General features: G+C 42.4%; 1 protein-coding gene across 2 annotated transcripts in view; it reads right to left on the bottom strand.

The window, feature by feature from the left end:
- LOC139454307 (A disintegrin and metalloproteinase with thrombospondin motifs 16-like) overlaps positions 1 to 14352 on the bottom strand; it is a 220051-nt gene that overhangs the window by 8797 nt on the left and 196902 nt on the right. Inside the window, exons 14-23 of one of the 2 annotated variants that reach the window (XM_071235933.1) lie at positions 11540 to 11603; positions 11266 to 11377; positions 10340 to 10464; positions 9002 to 9125; positions 8322 to 8566; positions 7379 to 7592; positions 6731 to 6857; positions 6107 to 6314; positions 4261 to 4446; positions 2162 to 2374 (exon numbers count right to left, since the gene is read on the bottom strand). In XM_071235933.1, the coding sequence (XP_071092034.1) occupies positions 2162 to 2374; positions 4261 to 4446; positions 6107 to 6314; positions 6731 to 6857; positions 7379 to 7592; positions 8322 to 8566; positions 9002 to 9125; positions 10340 to 10464; positions 11266 to 11377; positions 11540 to 11603 (1618 nt within the window). The remainder of the gene's footprint in view (positions 1 to 2161; positions 2375 to 4260; positions 4447 to 6106; positions 6315 to 6730; positions 6858 to 7378; positions 7593 to 8321; positions 8567 to 9001; positions 9126 to 10339; positions 10465 to 11265; positions 11378 to 11539; positions 11604 to 14352) is intronic. The other variant, XM_071235934.1, reaches the window with a different exon arrangement.

Genomic DNA, 14352 nt, shown 5'->3' with positions numbered 1-14352 from the left:
CAGACTTGCCACACTGTACACCAGACAAGATTTTACTGGAGCTTCTTTCACTCCAACTTACACACAACACTTTATGTTGATGTCCATGTCTCAGTCAAAAATGAGTGAGTGAGTAAGGTGAGTCATATCTGGCATTTGGCATTATTCTAGGTATACCATAGCAGGGAGAACCAAGAACATCCTCACACACTGTACCCATGTGGGGAACCAAACCCTGTTGGCATGTGAAGTCTCCATAGAGTGGAGTCAGGATGAGGTGTGTGTGGTCTGTGTGACTGAAGCTGTAAATGCATGTGATGTCTGTATAGAGTCAGGATGAGGTGAATGTGGCCTGTGTGACTGAAGCTGTTAATGCATGTGATGTCTGTATAGAGTCAGGATGAGGTGTGTGTGGCCTGTGTGACTGAAGCTGTTAATGCATGTCATGTCTGTACAGACTGGAGTCAGGATGAGGTGTGTGTGGTCTGTGTGACTGAAACTGTTAATGCATATGAAGTCTGTATAGAGTCAGGATGAGGTGTGTGTGGCCTGTGTGACTGAAGCTGTTAATGCATGCGAAGTCTGCATAGAGTCAGGATGAGGTGAGTGTGGTCTGTGTGACTGAAGCTGTTAATGCATGTGAAGTCTGTATATAGTGGAGTGAAGATGAGGTGTGTGTGGCCTGTGTGACTGAAGCTGTTAATGCATGTGAAGTCTGTATACAGTCAGGATGAGGTGTGTGTGGCCTGTGTGACTGAAGCTGTTAATGCATATGAAGTCTGTATAGAGTCAGGATGAGGTGTGTGTGGCCTGTGTGACTGAAGCTGTTAATGCATGCGAAGTCTGCATAGAGTCAGGATGAGGTGAGTGTGGTCTGTGTGACTGAAGCTGTTAATGCATGTGAAGTCTGTATATAGTGGAGTGAAGATGAGGTGTGTGTGGCCTGTGTGACTGAAGCTGTTAATGCATGTGAAGTCTGTATACAGTCAGGATGAGGTGTGTGTGGCCTGTGTGACTGAAGCTGTTAATGCATGTGAAGTCTGTACAGACTGGAGTCAGGATGAGGTGTGTGTGTCTGTGTGACTGAAGCTGTTAATGCATGTGATGTCTGCATAGAGTCAGGATGAGGTGTGTGTGGCCTGTGTGACTGAAGCTGTTAATGCATGTGAAGTCTGTACAGAGTGGAGTCAGGATGAGGTGTGTGTGGTCTGTGTGACTGAAGCTGTTAATGCATGTGATGTCTGCATAGAGTCAGGATGAGGTGTGTGTGGCCTGTGTGACTGAAGCTGTTAATGCATGTGAAGTCTGTATAGAGTGGAGTCAGGATGAGGTTTGTGTGATCTTTGTGACAGAAGCTGTTAATGCATGTGAAGTCTGTATAGAGTGGGGTCAGGATGAGATGTGTGTCGCCTGTGTGACTGAAGCTGTTAATGCATGTGATGTCTGTACAGACTTGAGTCAGGATGAGGTGTGTGTGACTGAAGCTGTTAATGCATGTGATGTCTGTACAGACTGGAGTCAGGATTAGATGAGTGTGGCCCTTATGACTGAAGCTGTTAATGCATGGTGAAGCGAGAGTCTGCAGCAGCAGCAGCAGCTATCCCTGAAATGATGAGTGCAGTGTTACAGAAGCTGTGCGTGTGACGGGAAGCTACACTGTAACGGAGGTGGTGCATCTGGGGGATGGTGAAGCAAGATTGAGGAGGAAGGGGAAGATCGGCGAAGTACCAAGCAGACAAGTACGTACATTCACACTTTTGTATGAAGTAGTTAAGAATTAAGAATAAGTTAAGATCATTTTCATCTTATTAAATCGTTGTCTGAGGGTCAATTTTTAAAAAAATCTAAACAAAACTTCTCATGGATTAATTTAGAACTGCAGAGCAGTGTCATTGATGTTTTAGCACCAAACACAATATTTTTATTACTTTTCAGACTAAAATTAGTTACTATTTCACACTGCATACATTGTGCGAATAATTTTATTTTTTTCCCTCAATTAGCAGTATTTTGAGTGATCTGCCCAAATCATTTTCAACATAACTAAACAATATATAACATAGAGACTTTGATATGAATGTATTTGTTCTGCTTGGCTGTGGACCGACCAATACACACAAAACACAATACACAGTGACGATACAACAAACCACTAGCGTGACCGTCGAGTCACCATGCACACCTTGGACCAGTGCAAAGCATGCCAATATGGCCGCTGCCACGCACGTAGCGCCTGTGGGCACTCAACGAGCCAACATGTCTCCTCCATTGCCACGTTAGGTTTGCGATTGTGTTTACACTGACTATCGGTGGCGGGCGCATGCTTGCCATGTGCATCGACTTGATTACACTTGAGGTATCTCGACCGCCTCCCTTGACCGCACGTTCGTGAACACTAAGGCAAGAAAGCATGGCGTTGTTCATTCATCCAGTTCATGTCTACATAAGCTTATTGTTGAAGCAAGCAGCTAAAGAGTATAAGTATATGATCATCTACCTATACCTCCTTGCCTTGCTACGGTTGTAAGGAAGAAGCTTTGATGGGTAAATCCAACACCCATAACCTTTGTTAACTCATTCTTAGACTTGTGACAATAAAATTGTCCTTACAACATATTAATACATTCTCTGATTATGATACCACAGGAGGATAGATGTTCAAGTGAGAGAAGAGCCTTAAAATCCCTAAACAGTGAATGTATTTTAAAAGTGAACTTGGAGATGTGGCCTTTCTTGGAACAGCTACAGATCTGAACAAATCCTCAACAATTGGTATTTTTACTATATACCTCACATAAGGTCAGCAGTTCAAAGACTAAAATCCCTATTTGATGAAGTCACCTGCTCTCTGGCAGTGCTTTGAAGTAATACGGGTGCTCAATTGTTTTAGTGTGAAAAAGGTGTGCTTCAATAGTGTGATTTTATTTTTTAAGTCCAAGCAGAAATAAAATGCTTTCATGCAGGATGTTCTTGTTGATTGAGTAGTGCCTGAGACTTTTCTGTCCTTTCATCTAACAATACATTCTGCACATTGTGATTGTGAGTACATGTGAGCCACTGCTTGCTGGACTTCAGTAACAAGTACAGGATGGTATGAGATCCATAAGTCATGTTGCAGAGAGTGCCAGTGTAGAACAATGTGTCACCGTACAACAACATGACACTGTAGAACAATGTGTCACCGTACAACAACATGACACTGTAGAACAATGTATCACTGTACAACAACATGACACTGTAGAACAATGTATCACTGTACAACAACATGACACTGTACCACTGAAGAACAATGTGTCACCGTACAGTGTCACTATACAACAAGACACTGTAGAACAATGTGTCATTTTACTACAACAACATGACACTGTACACTGTACCACTGAAGAAAAATGTGCCACTGTAGAACTATATGTCACTGTACAACAACATGCCACTGTACAACAATTCACCATACAACATGGTGTAGAACATTTTACATCTTATTTCAATCTGATTGATAGATTTTTAATATTCATGCTGAAATATGGCTTGCATTGTGATCTAGGACGTGAAACGTGACATATATGTTTGTTGCATTGAAGCCTTGTATAAAGATATGAACAGTGAACTTTATTGACATTGTTACACCACAGAAGGCTAGTATTACACTTGTCTTCACATAAAAAGCTAATTTAAGTTATTTTTCTTAGAATTTCAAACATTTTTGAGAAATTAATTGAATCCAGACTTATCCAAATACTCAGTAAATGAACTTTAATGAACATCAGTGTGTACTGCGTGTTTACTTCCATGAAACAGCTTGTTAAAAACTTATGTTTAACATTTAAGAACCTGGTGAGTTTGAACTCCTAAGTGTAAGTAAACTGTACAACACTCAGCAAACGCAATTTCACAAAAATGTAATAATTAATATAACAAAAACAGAACCAAAAAATACTGAAAGCACTTTGTTTCTGCAATATACTGTGCATATTGTGAGATAATGTTAGGTAAACATGCTATTCAAATAATATATTATACCTGCATAATGCATGTTTCTATAAGACAGCATGATTTAACAGGATTGTAAAGTAATCCGTCACTTACCTCTGTCACTCAATGTTATCTTATAGCTTATAGAAGCAGAGGCTAAAGAGGCATGTTATACAACCAAGTGTTTAATGCCAAGTGTTCTGTTTTTAACACATTAATGAGACATTTATCTGTTCCATCTAAGTATATAGTGATATCACATAGCAAAGGTCTGAGAAAATATTTTATAGAAATATTGTTTGAACTTACAGGTCCCCATGGTGACAACAGCCATTCATATTTCTCTTTGCAGAGTGGCATTTTACACATGCGGGACACATTAGGTTTCTTCATCCCAGAACACTCGTCCTCCGACAGTACCCGGAACCCTCGCCGCTCACGACGACGGCACATTATACGTCGATGCTGCATGCCTTTACCACAAGTTGCAGAACACTGAAATCAGAAATATTTGGTGCATATATATCTGATGTTTGCAGATACCTGATTGTTATTCACTGACTATATGGAGACTCTTATTCAAAGATTATCAAGTATTAAGTATTATTTTATCAAAATAAGTGTTACTGAAAGATCAGTACTGTAATTGACCCTCAATTAAGAAAGGTCCCAACAGTCAAATATAAACCTGTTTTTCTGAACCTGCAAGGCTCCTGAAATACATAGCTACCAATGGCCTCATCACTTCACTGTGTCCCCATCTACAGCTACATCACTTCACCGTGCCCCCATCTACAGCTACATCACTTCACCGTGCCCCCAACCACAGCTACACCTCTTTACAGTGCCCCCCATCCACAGCTACACCTCTTTACAGTGCCCCATCTACAGCTACATCACTTCACCGTGCCCCCATTTACAGCTACAACACTTCACTGTGTCCCCATCTACAGCTACAACACTTCACCGTGCCCCATCCACAGCTACATCACTTCACCGTGCCCCCATTTACAGCTACAACACTTCACTGTGTCCCCATCTACAGCTACATCACTTCACCGTGCCCCATCCACAGCTACATCACTTCACCGTGCCCCCATTTACAGCTACAACACATCACTGTGTCCCCATCTACAGCTACATCACTTCACCGTGCCCCCATCTACAGCTACAACACTTCACCGTGCCCCCATCTACAGCTAAAACACTTCACCGTGCCCCCATCTACAGCTACATCACTTCACCATGCCCCCATCTACAGCTCTTTACAGTGCCCCCATCTACAGCTACATCACTTCACTGTGCCCCCTTCTACAGCTACATCACTTCACCATGCCCCCATTTACAGCAACAACACCTCACCATGCCCCCATTTAAAGCTACAACACTTCACCATGCCCCCATCCACAGCTACAACACTTAACCATGCCCCAATCCACAGCAACAACACTTCACCATGCAACCATCCACAGCTACAACACTTTACCATGCCCCCATCCACAGCTACATCACTTCACCATTCCCCATCCACAGCTACAACACTTCACCATTCCCCACCTACAGCTACATCACTTCACCATGCCCCCATCCACAGCTACATCACTTCACAGTGCCCCCATCCACAGCTACATCACTTCACCATTCCCCATCCACAGCTACAACACTTCACCATTCCCCACCTACAGCTACATCACTTCACCATGCCCCCATCCACAGCTACATCACTTCACAGTGCCCCCATCTACAGCTACATCACTTCTCCGTGCCCCCATCTACAGCTACATCACTTCTCCATGCCCCCATCTACAGCTACATCACTTCTCCGTGCCCCCATTTACAGCTACATCACTTCACCATGCTCCCATCTACAGCTACATCACTTCACCGTGCCCCCATCTACAGCTACAGCACTTCACCATTCCCCATCTACAGCTACAACACTTCACCGTGCCCCCATCTACAGCTACATCACTTCACCATTCCCCATCTACATCACTTCACCATTCCCCATCCACAGCTACAACACTTCACTGTGCCCCCATCCACAGCTACATCACTTCACCATGCCCCCATCCACAGCTAAAACTCTTTACCGTAAACACCACCTGTGGCTACATTAAGTCATTGTGGACCCAGTCGTCTTCACTCCACTCACCTTGCCCCACTTGCCAACATGCCACTTGGACGGACATTGCTGAACATTACAACGTCTCTTTCTAGCGGGTTTGGGAAGATGTTTACAGAATCTCCGCTTGAGGCGCCGTTCCTTTTGAGATGACAGTTTCTGGCGACATGTTATTTTCCGTATCTGTTTCCCACTTCCACACGGCTTGGTGCAAGTATGCCACGCCTCAACCGACCACCTGGAACAGAAGAGCAGTACTCATGCATAGGACTACATCCAGGACACCACGTCTTCACACACGTCAAACATTCTGTGACATCATCTAGACTTAAACTGGAAATTTGGAATCATTAAGTCCCTTTAAAGAGGAACAATTTCATTTCGGTTAGGAGATTCTATGGATTCTTTAATAAAATCCTATCAAGCAAACAATAAATTTTGTTCTTGCCTAGCCTGACTCATCTAAACATGATTGGAAAACCAATGTATTTGTTAGAACATCATTTATCCCTACAAATGAAGACTTAGTTGCCACAACATAGTGTATAACCTTAAGATGATGGCCCAAGCCAATGGGTACAACCCTAAACAGGCCCAGCCAATGGGTACAACCCTAAGCAGGCCCAGCCAATGGGTCGCCTGCTGCACACTCACCTGGGAGGACAGGGCTGGGCATTGCATGGGAAGAGGCCAGTCTTGGGTTTGCGGCGAACGTCACAATACTTGTTGTCAACTTCCACCTGGAGATCACGCCGACAAGAAGCAGTAACATTCTTCTTCCCTGGAGATCATGTGGGTAACAAGTTTTATCTTTGAGTATGTATTTCTCATATGAATATATAATTTCAAATTATCAAATAATATACATAAGTTCATTCCAGCTGAGCTAGGACAGACAGATTCCACAAATTGTGCTTTATAGGCCAATTCTACCTTTCACTCATCCAGACCAATCCTACTGAAACTCACCTATGTCACCAAACCTCACCCAACCCTAATCCATACTAATGAAACTCACCAACTCCATCCTACCTCACCCAAACCAGGGTGCTGTTGTACAAAACAACCTTAGCACTAGGACTGTCGTAAGTCTATGTTAAGGTATGGGAGTTATGATCACCTTAGCGCTGTGTTCGCTTTGTACAACGGCACCCAGATCCATACTACTGAAATCACCAATTTCATCCTACCTCACCCAACCCTGACCCTCACTATATGTACTAATGAAGACACATCCTATTTCACCCCACCACAACTACAAGACCCATACTACACCACCGCCCCACCCCTACCAAAGCTCACCTCCAGCACATGGCTCTGTACAGGACGACACCGACACGCTCCAAGTGTACAACACTTTAGGCTGAATGGGCTGCGGTGGCATTGTGGTGGTGGTGGTGGTAGTGGTGGTTGTGGTGGTGGAGGTGGTTGTTGCTGGGGTCAGTCTCAACTCTGCTGGAGTTTTTGGAATGGTGTATTCATACACAATACCAGGGTTGCGGTCTTGTACCAACATCTGCAAGACAACAAAACATTTCTGAATAGCATGTTCAAAGCAGTGTAAAACCCAAGTCGCTCACTCACTCACTCTGAAGAGCACACTTATCAGTCACCTCACAACAATATATTGTATATCTTGACCACTTACTATGTGCTATGGACACTCAGGAGGCATTTTGGCCACCAAATCCCCATTTGGTATTGTGAACCCCTTTGATTCCAGATAAATAAAAGTTCCTGAGATTCATGGGAGACAGGTTTGTTTTGTTTGTTTGTTTGTTGTTTTTCACCACACTCAGCAATATTTCAGCTATATGATGGCGGTCTGTAAACAACTGAGTCTGAATCGAACAATCCAGTGTTTGACATCATGAGCATCTATCCACACAATTGGGATCGATGACAAGCATCAACCAAGTCAGCAGGCCTGACCACCCGATCCCATTAGTTGCCTTTTACGATAAACATAGTCGCCTTTTATGGCAAGCATGGGTTGCTGAAGACCTAATCTACCCCATATCTTCACGGGTCACGGGAGAGAGCTTTTCATAAAATCTGATCAAACTCTTGGTCAACAACAGCTACAACGATTTTCACTATGGAAGTGAACAGCCTTTCCATATTTGGATAAATGATTTGAATGAAAGGCAGTCCATCGTTCATGTGCCTTTTACTCAAAAAGTAAAAGGTATCTAAATCATTGTGTCATAGGATTCTTCACAAATGCTAACATGAGTGTGACTACCTCCAGGACAAGATCCTCCCCAAGAGGCCCATCTGACTCGAGTGTTTCAGGGTTGCTGTATGGACGCTTGTAGGTGAAGTCTGCACCTCCAAGTTTGTAGATCCCAGGCCAAGCCACGACTCTGTTGCCATTCAGGTAGTAGCTGCCATAAATGTTCCGCATAGCCAGGAAGTTGGAAGAGATCTTCTTCTCTCGTATGCGAATATGCCTTGCAGACTTTGGTAACACAGCAATTGGGAAATAAGCTACAAGAAACAGGAAGAATTTCAGAATCACATGACCACACAAATCAGTCGACGGTGGATGAGTGAGTGAGTGAGTGAGTGAGTGAGTTAGTGAGTGTGTGAGTGGGTGGGTGGGTCGGGAATTGGGTGAGTGAGTGTGTGTCTACCACTTTTGTGAAACCCATAAGTTCATAAACATAACATATATTTAGTCAAAGGCAAAATAAATATCTATAGTGTTAAACCCCATACACAACAGATTACAGCCGGAATACTGGATTCAAAGATTCATTTGACCTCTTAACAGAGAGCATCATTTTACATTACAATTGTTATCACTATACTCATGATACTTATTCACATCACGAACAACAGACTTCAAGAACAGGTGCTCCTGGAGTGTTTTCCTGTAGTCTGTAGGCTGGAAGGTGATACATGGTGGATAAGGCTACTTACTGTTTAACCGGGGCTGCTGTGTGTATTGTCCTTGGATCAGTTTACAGGTGGAGTTATCTCCCTCACACACACCACAGATGTCATTCTGGGCAGCCGAGCCGATGACCAGGTCGCACCCAACTCTCTGTAACAGACACCAGATACTGCTGCAGCAACAAACAGTATCACTGTCTCCACCACCAGCTGTCAGACATGATAATGTCCCCATATCCCGGTAGAGCTGTCAGACATGATAATGTCCCCATATCCCGGTAGAGCTGTCAGACATGATAATCTCCCCATATCCCGGTAGAGCTGTCAGACATGATAATGTCCCCATACTGTCTCCACAACCAGCCGTCAGACATGATAATGTCCCCATATCCCGGTAGAGCTTTCAGACATGATAATGTCCCCATATCCCGGTAGAGATTTCAGACATGATAATGTCCCTATATCCCGGTACAGCTGTCAGACATGATAATGTCCCCATATCCCGGTAGAGCTGTCAGACATGATAATGTCCCCATACTGTCTCCACAACCAGCTGTCAGACATGATAATGTCCCTATATCCCGGTAGAGCTGTCAGACATGATAATGTCCCCATATCCCAGTAGAGCTGTCAGACATGATAATGTCCCCATACTGTCTCCACAACCAGCTGTCAGACATGATAATGTCCCCATATCCCGGTAGAGCTTTCAGACATGATAATGTCCCCATATCCCGGTAGAGCTGTCAGACATGATAATGTCCCTATATCCCGGTAGAGCTGTCAGACATGATAATGTACACATATCCTGGTAGAGTTTTCAGGAATATTTAGTCATGCCCTAACCCTTCACCTTAACAATACAGAGCTCTGAGTGAGTGAGAATAGTTTTACTTTGCTTAAGCAATATTCCAGCACTATCACAGCAGGGACACCAGAAACAGGTTTCATACACCAAACTTATGTAGGAAATCAAACCTGGAACTTGGGCATGACAACCAAAGGCCTAATCACTTGACTACACCATAACCCTATGAGCACAGAAGTTCACCTTGAGTATTTCAAACATTTTTAGATCAAATTAAAACAGTTTGAAACAAATGTTTTACAAGGCTTGCTTCTGAAAATTCAAAAATAATGAAACTAAATGATAAACTAAAACATGAAAAGGTTTCTATATGGGATTGTCTGACTGTAGCATGTTCAAAATGTCGGCCATTGTGTCCATGTTTAGAATAGCTGAGCATCACCTATACAAATATTTGCTTCAAACAGTTAATGATTTCAAGAGATGTCAAAGATGTCTTGGATGGATACCAAAGTGCAACATGCTGTCACAGAGGAAGCGAAATAGTATATTCCTACCTTGCAAGCGCCTGTCACACAGATGTTGTCATGGTTACAAGAGGTACCATCAATTGCAAGATGCTTTACTGTGAACACAAAGTTGAGTGTCTCAGCCACACAATACAGCTTACATGGGTCCTGTGCTGCAAGTAACAAATCACATACCATATTTACAATACATGAATAGACTGAAATATTAATAGGGAGTGGGATGAGCTTTGACACTCAGTGAGGGAGAGAGTCACATGCCTGTCAGTTTATATCGAAAGCCAAAAGTGACACGGCAGTAGATGTTTACTTTGGTGAAACCCACAAATACAATTGACTTAAGGATACTGACAGACCATGGACTCATATAGGACTTGTCCCACAATCAGTGGATCCTGGCATAAATAAGGGAAACAACTTGGCACATCGCTGCACTTTAACCATTTGACCCTACTTGTAACAGTATTTTAGTTGTACCATCGCCTGTTGAGATGAGGTGAAATGGTTTTGGACATCGCGTTCAAGATTATGTCACTTATATTGTTACATGCATGTGTGTAAGGCTATCAGGCAACTTCACTTATCCATAGCTGTACCCTACAATTTTAATGCAATTTGTTGCTGTAGCAAGGTAAAAATAAAACTTGTGTTTCCTATTTCAGCCCATCCCCAAAATACCGTAGGTAGCTCGTTTTGTTGTTGCGTTTTTAATAATTTACATGATGTCAGTAAAACACTGCTTTCCAATGAAGATACTGATTGGTTTATTGATAGTTAATACATCAAATTAACACTCGTTGCAGATTGATAATACAAGGATGGTTATAAAAGCTATGGTGCCACTCGAGAAAAACAAGATACAAAGTTTATGCAGGGCTCCAGATTAGGGTTGGTTGGGAAACCAGAAACACCCACCGTACCCTGGCCTATATCTCTGCTGCATCTAAAGGACCTACCATTATACAGCTTCTTGTACGGCTTCCACTGCAGGTACCAGCCCTTGAATGGCTTCTCATTGTACGTGGAGCACTGGACATCATGGAAGTCCTCATCACCATAGGGGCAGGTCTGGGGGAACATACACATACCTTAGTTCAGAGAAACCATACAACTAGCTGCATAAATACAGCTACTGATTCAGCTAAAGGGCTGCATCTTGTATTACATGAGTGAGTATCCATTAGTTGGTGATAAACATTAGCGTAAACAGTATATTTAAGGATATGTCACCTTTGCATTACAGATGATGGTCTCCTGTGTGAATCCATGGCATGGCTTCCCTCCATACTGGGGTCTGCAATAACAATGTTACACAGTGTGAGATACAGGGTGATACACCAATCCTATAATTACACACTGTGATACACCAGTCATATATTACACACTGTGATACACCAGTCATATATTACATACTGTGGGATACTGGGTGATACACCAGTCATATATTACACACTGTGATACATCAGTCATATATTACATACTGTGGGATACTGGGTGATACACCAGTCATATATTACACACTGTGATACACCAGTCATATATCGCTGTGTATAAGGCGACCCCACGTATAAGACGACCCCCCTGTACACGCCTTAAAAATCAACCCAAAATCCTATACTCCGTGTATAAGGCGACCTGGAATGAAACACATCACAAGTCTGACTGATATACCGGTAGAAGATTTAACGCGCTCTTGCCGACTGTAGCGTATTCGCACACGGACATCACAAATTAGTTAGTTAGTTACTTTGGAGATTGAATGTGCGCTTTCCGACTGATGCGTATTTCGCACACATCACAAGTGCGCACACAAACCTTATATATGCAATAAAAATATGTTTATCTTGCGTTTTTTTTTTCTACAATGATAGGTCGCGTGTGTAACTCCGGCACACGTCGCCAGTTTGTGTTTACACGGTACGACACCAAATTGGTGCCCGTAAAATAAAATTCATTTATGAAGTAATAACATATAAGAGACAATGGTGAGGAATTTAATCGCCAATTAACTATGTTGTAACTAACTAGGCTTATGTTTGCTTCACATTCAGCGTTTTTATTCCACAATCACTTGTACACACCGTCTCCAACACTTGTTAATACAACTGTAAAAACAGCGGGAATTGATTTCAGCTTCACCGGTTATCACATGTTAGGTCACATGTGCAATATGCAAATGATTACCGGTACTTCCGGCTCTCTACTCACGGATGTTGATTGTTTTACCGTGTCAGCTGGTTTGACAATCTGCATCGAGGAGAGGGTCATTTCAACTTTATTTGCAGAAATTATTAAACTTTATTCAAGGAAAAGAGATACAAATCATGTTTATGTATGGAAATAGTTATTTGAACAGTTATTTAGGACGAAATGCGAAGTTTTATTGTCAAATGCTGGGCTGGCTATCGGACGCCGGTTGACATCGCCAGTGGAAAAAAATGTGAGATCCTCGACTCCGTGTTACACACTGTGATACATCAGTCATATGTTACACACTGTGGGATACACCAGTCATATATTACACACTGTGATACACAAGTCATATATTACACACTGTGGGATATACCAGTCATACCCTTCTTAGCCCCCTCATTTTAGGTACGAAAAACTCGCCTTATACACAGCGATATACGGTACATACTGTGGGATACTGGGTGATACACCAGTCATATATTACACACTGTGGGATACTGAGTGATACACCAGTCATATGTTACACACTGGGATACTGGGTGATACACCTGTCATATATTACACACTGTGGGATATACCAGTCATATATTACACACTGTGGGATACTGAGTGATACACCAGTCATATGTTACACACTGGGATACTGGGTGATACACCTGTCATATATTACACACTGTGGGATACTTGGTGATACACCTGTCATATATTGCACACTGTGATACACCAGTCATATATTACACACTGTGGGATACTGGGTAATACACCTGTCATATGTTACACACTGTGATACATCAGTCATATGTTACACACTGTGGGATACACCAGTCATATATTACACACTGTGATACACAAGTCATATATTACACACTGTGGGATATACCAGTCATATATTACACACTGTAGCATACACCTGTCATATTTTACACACTGTAAGATACACCTGTCATATATTACACACTGTAGCATACACCTGTCATATATTACACACTGTAGCATACACCTGTCATATATTACACACTGTAGGATACACCAGTCATATATTACACACTGTGGGATACACCTGTCATATATTACACACTGTGGGATACACCTGTCATATATTACACACTGTGGGATACACCTGTCATAAATTACACACTGTAGGATACACCAGTCATATATTACACACTGTGGGATACACCAGTCATATATTACACACTGTGATACTCCAGTCATATATTACACACTGTGGGATCCACCTGTCATAAATTACACACTGTAGGATACACCAGTCATATATTACACACTGTGGGATACACCAGTCATATATTACACACTGTGGGATATACCAGTCATGCATTACACACTGTGGGATACTGAGTGATACACCAGTCATATGTTACACACTGGGATACTGGGTGATACACCTGTCATATATTAGACATTGTGGGATACTGGGTGATACACCAGTCATATATTACACACTGTGGGATACTGGGTGATACACCAGTCATATGTTACACACTGGGATACTGGGTGATACACCTGTCATATATTAGACATTGTGGGATACTGGGTGATACACCAGTCATATATTACACACTGTGGGATCCACCTGTCATAAATTACACACTGTAGGATACACCAGTCATATATTACACACTGTGGGATACACCAGTCATATATTACACACTGTGGGATATACCAGTCATGCATTACACACTGTGGGATACTGAGTGATACACCAGTCATATGTTACACACTGGGATACTGGGTGATACAACTGTCATATATTAGACATTGTGGGATACTGGGTGATACACCAGTCATATATTACACACTGTGGGATACTGGGTGATACACCAGTCATA

This window comes from Haliotis cracherodii, unplaced genomic scaffold (assembly GCF_022045235.1).
Source record: "Haliotis cracherodii isolate W230 unplaced genomic scaffold, xgHalCrac1.p SCAF_10, whole genome shotgun sequence".
Classification (NCBI taxonomy): domain Eukaryota; kingdom Metazoa; phylum Mollusca; class Gastropoda; order Lepetellida; family Haliotidae; genus Haliotis; species Haliotis cracherodii.
Note: the sequence above shows the minus strand (reverse complement) of the source record. Positions and strands in the feature narration are given on the sequence as shown.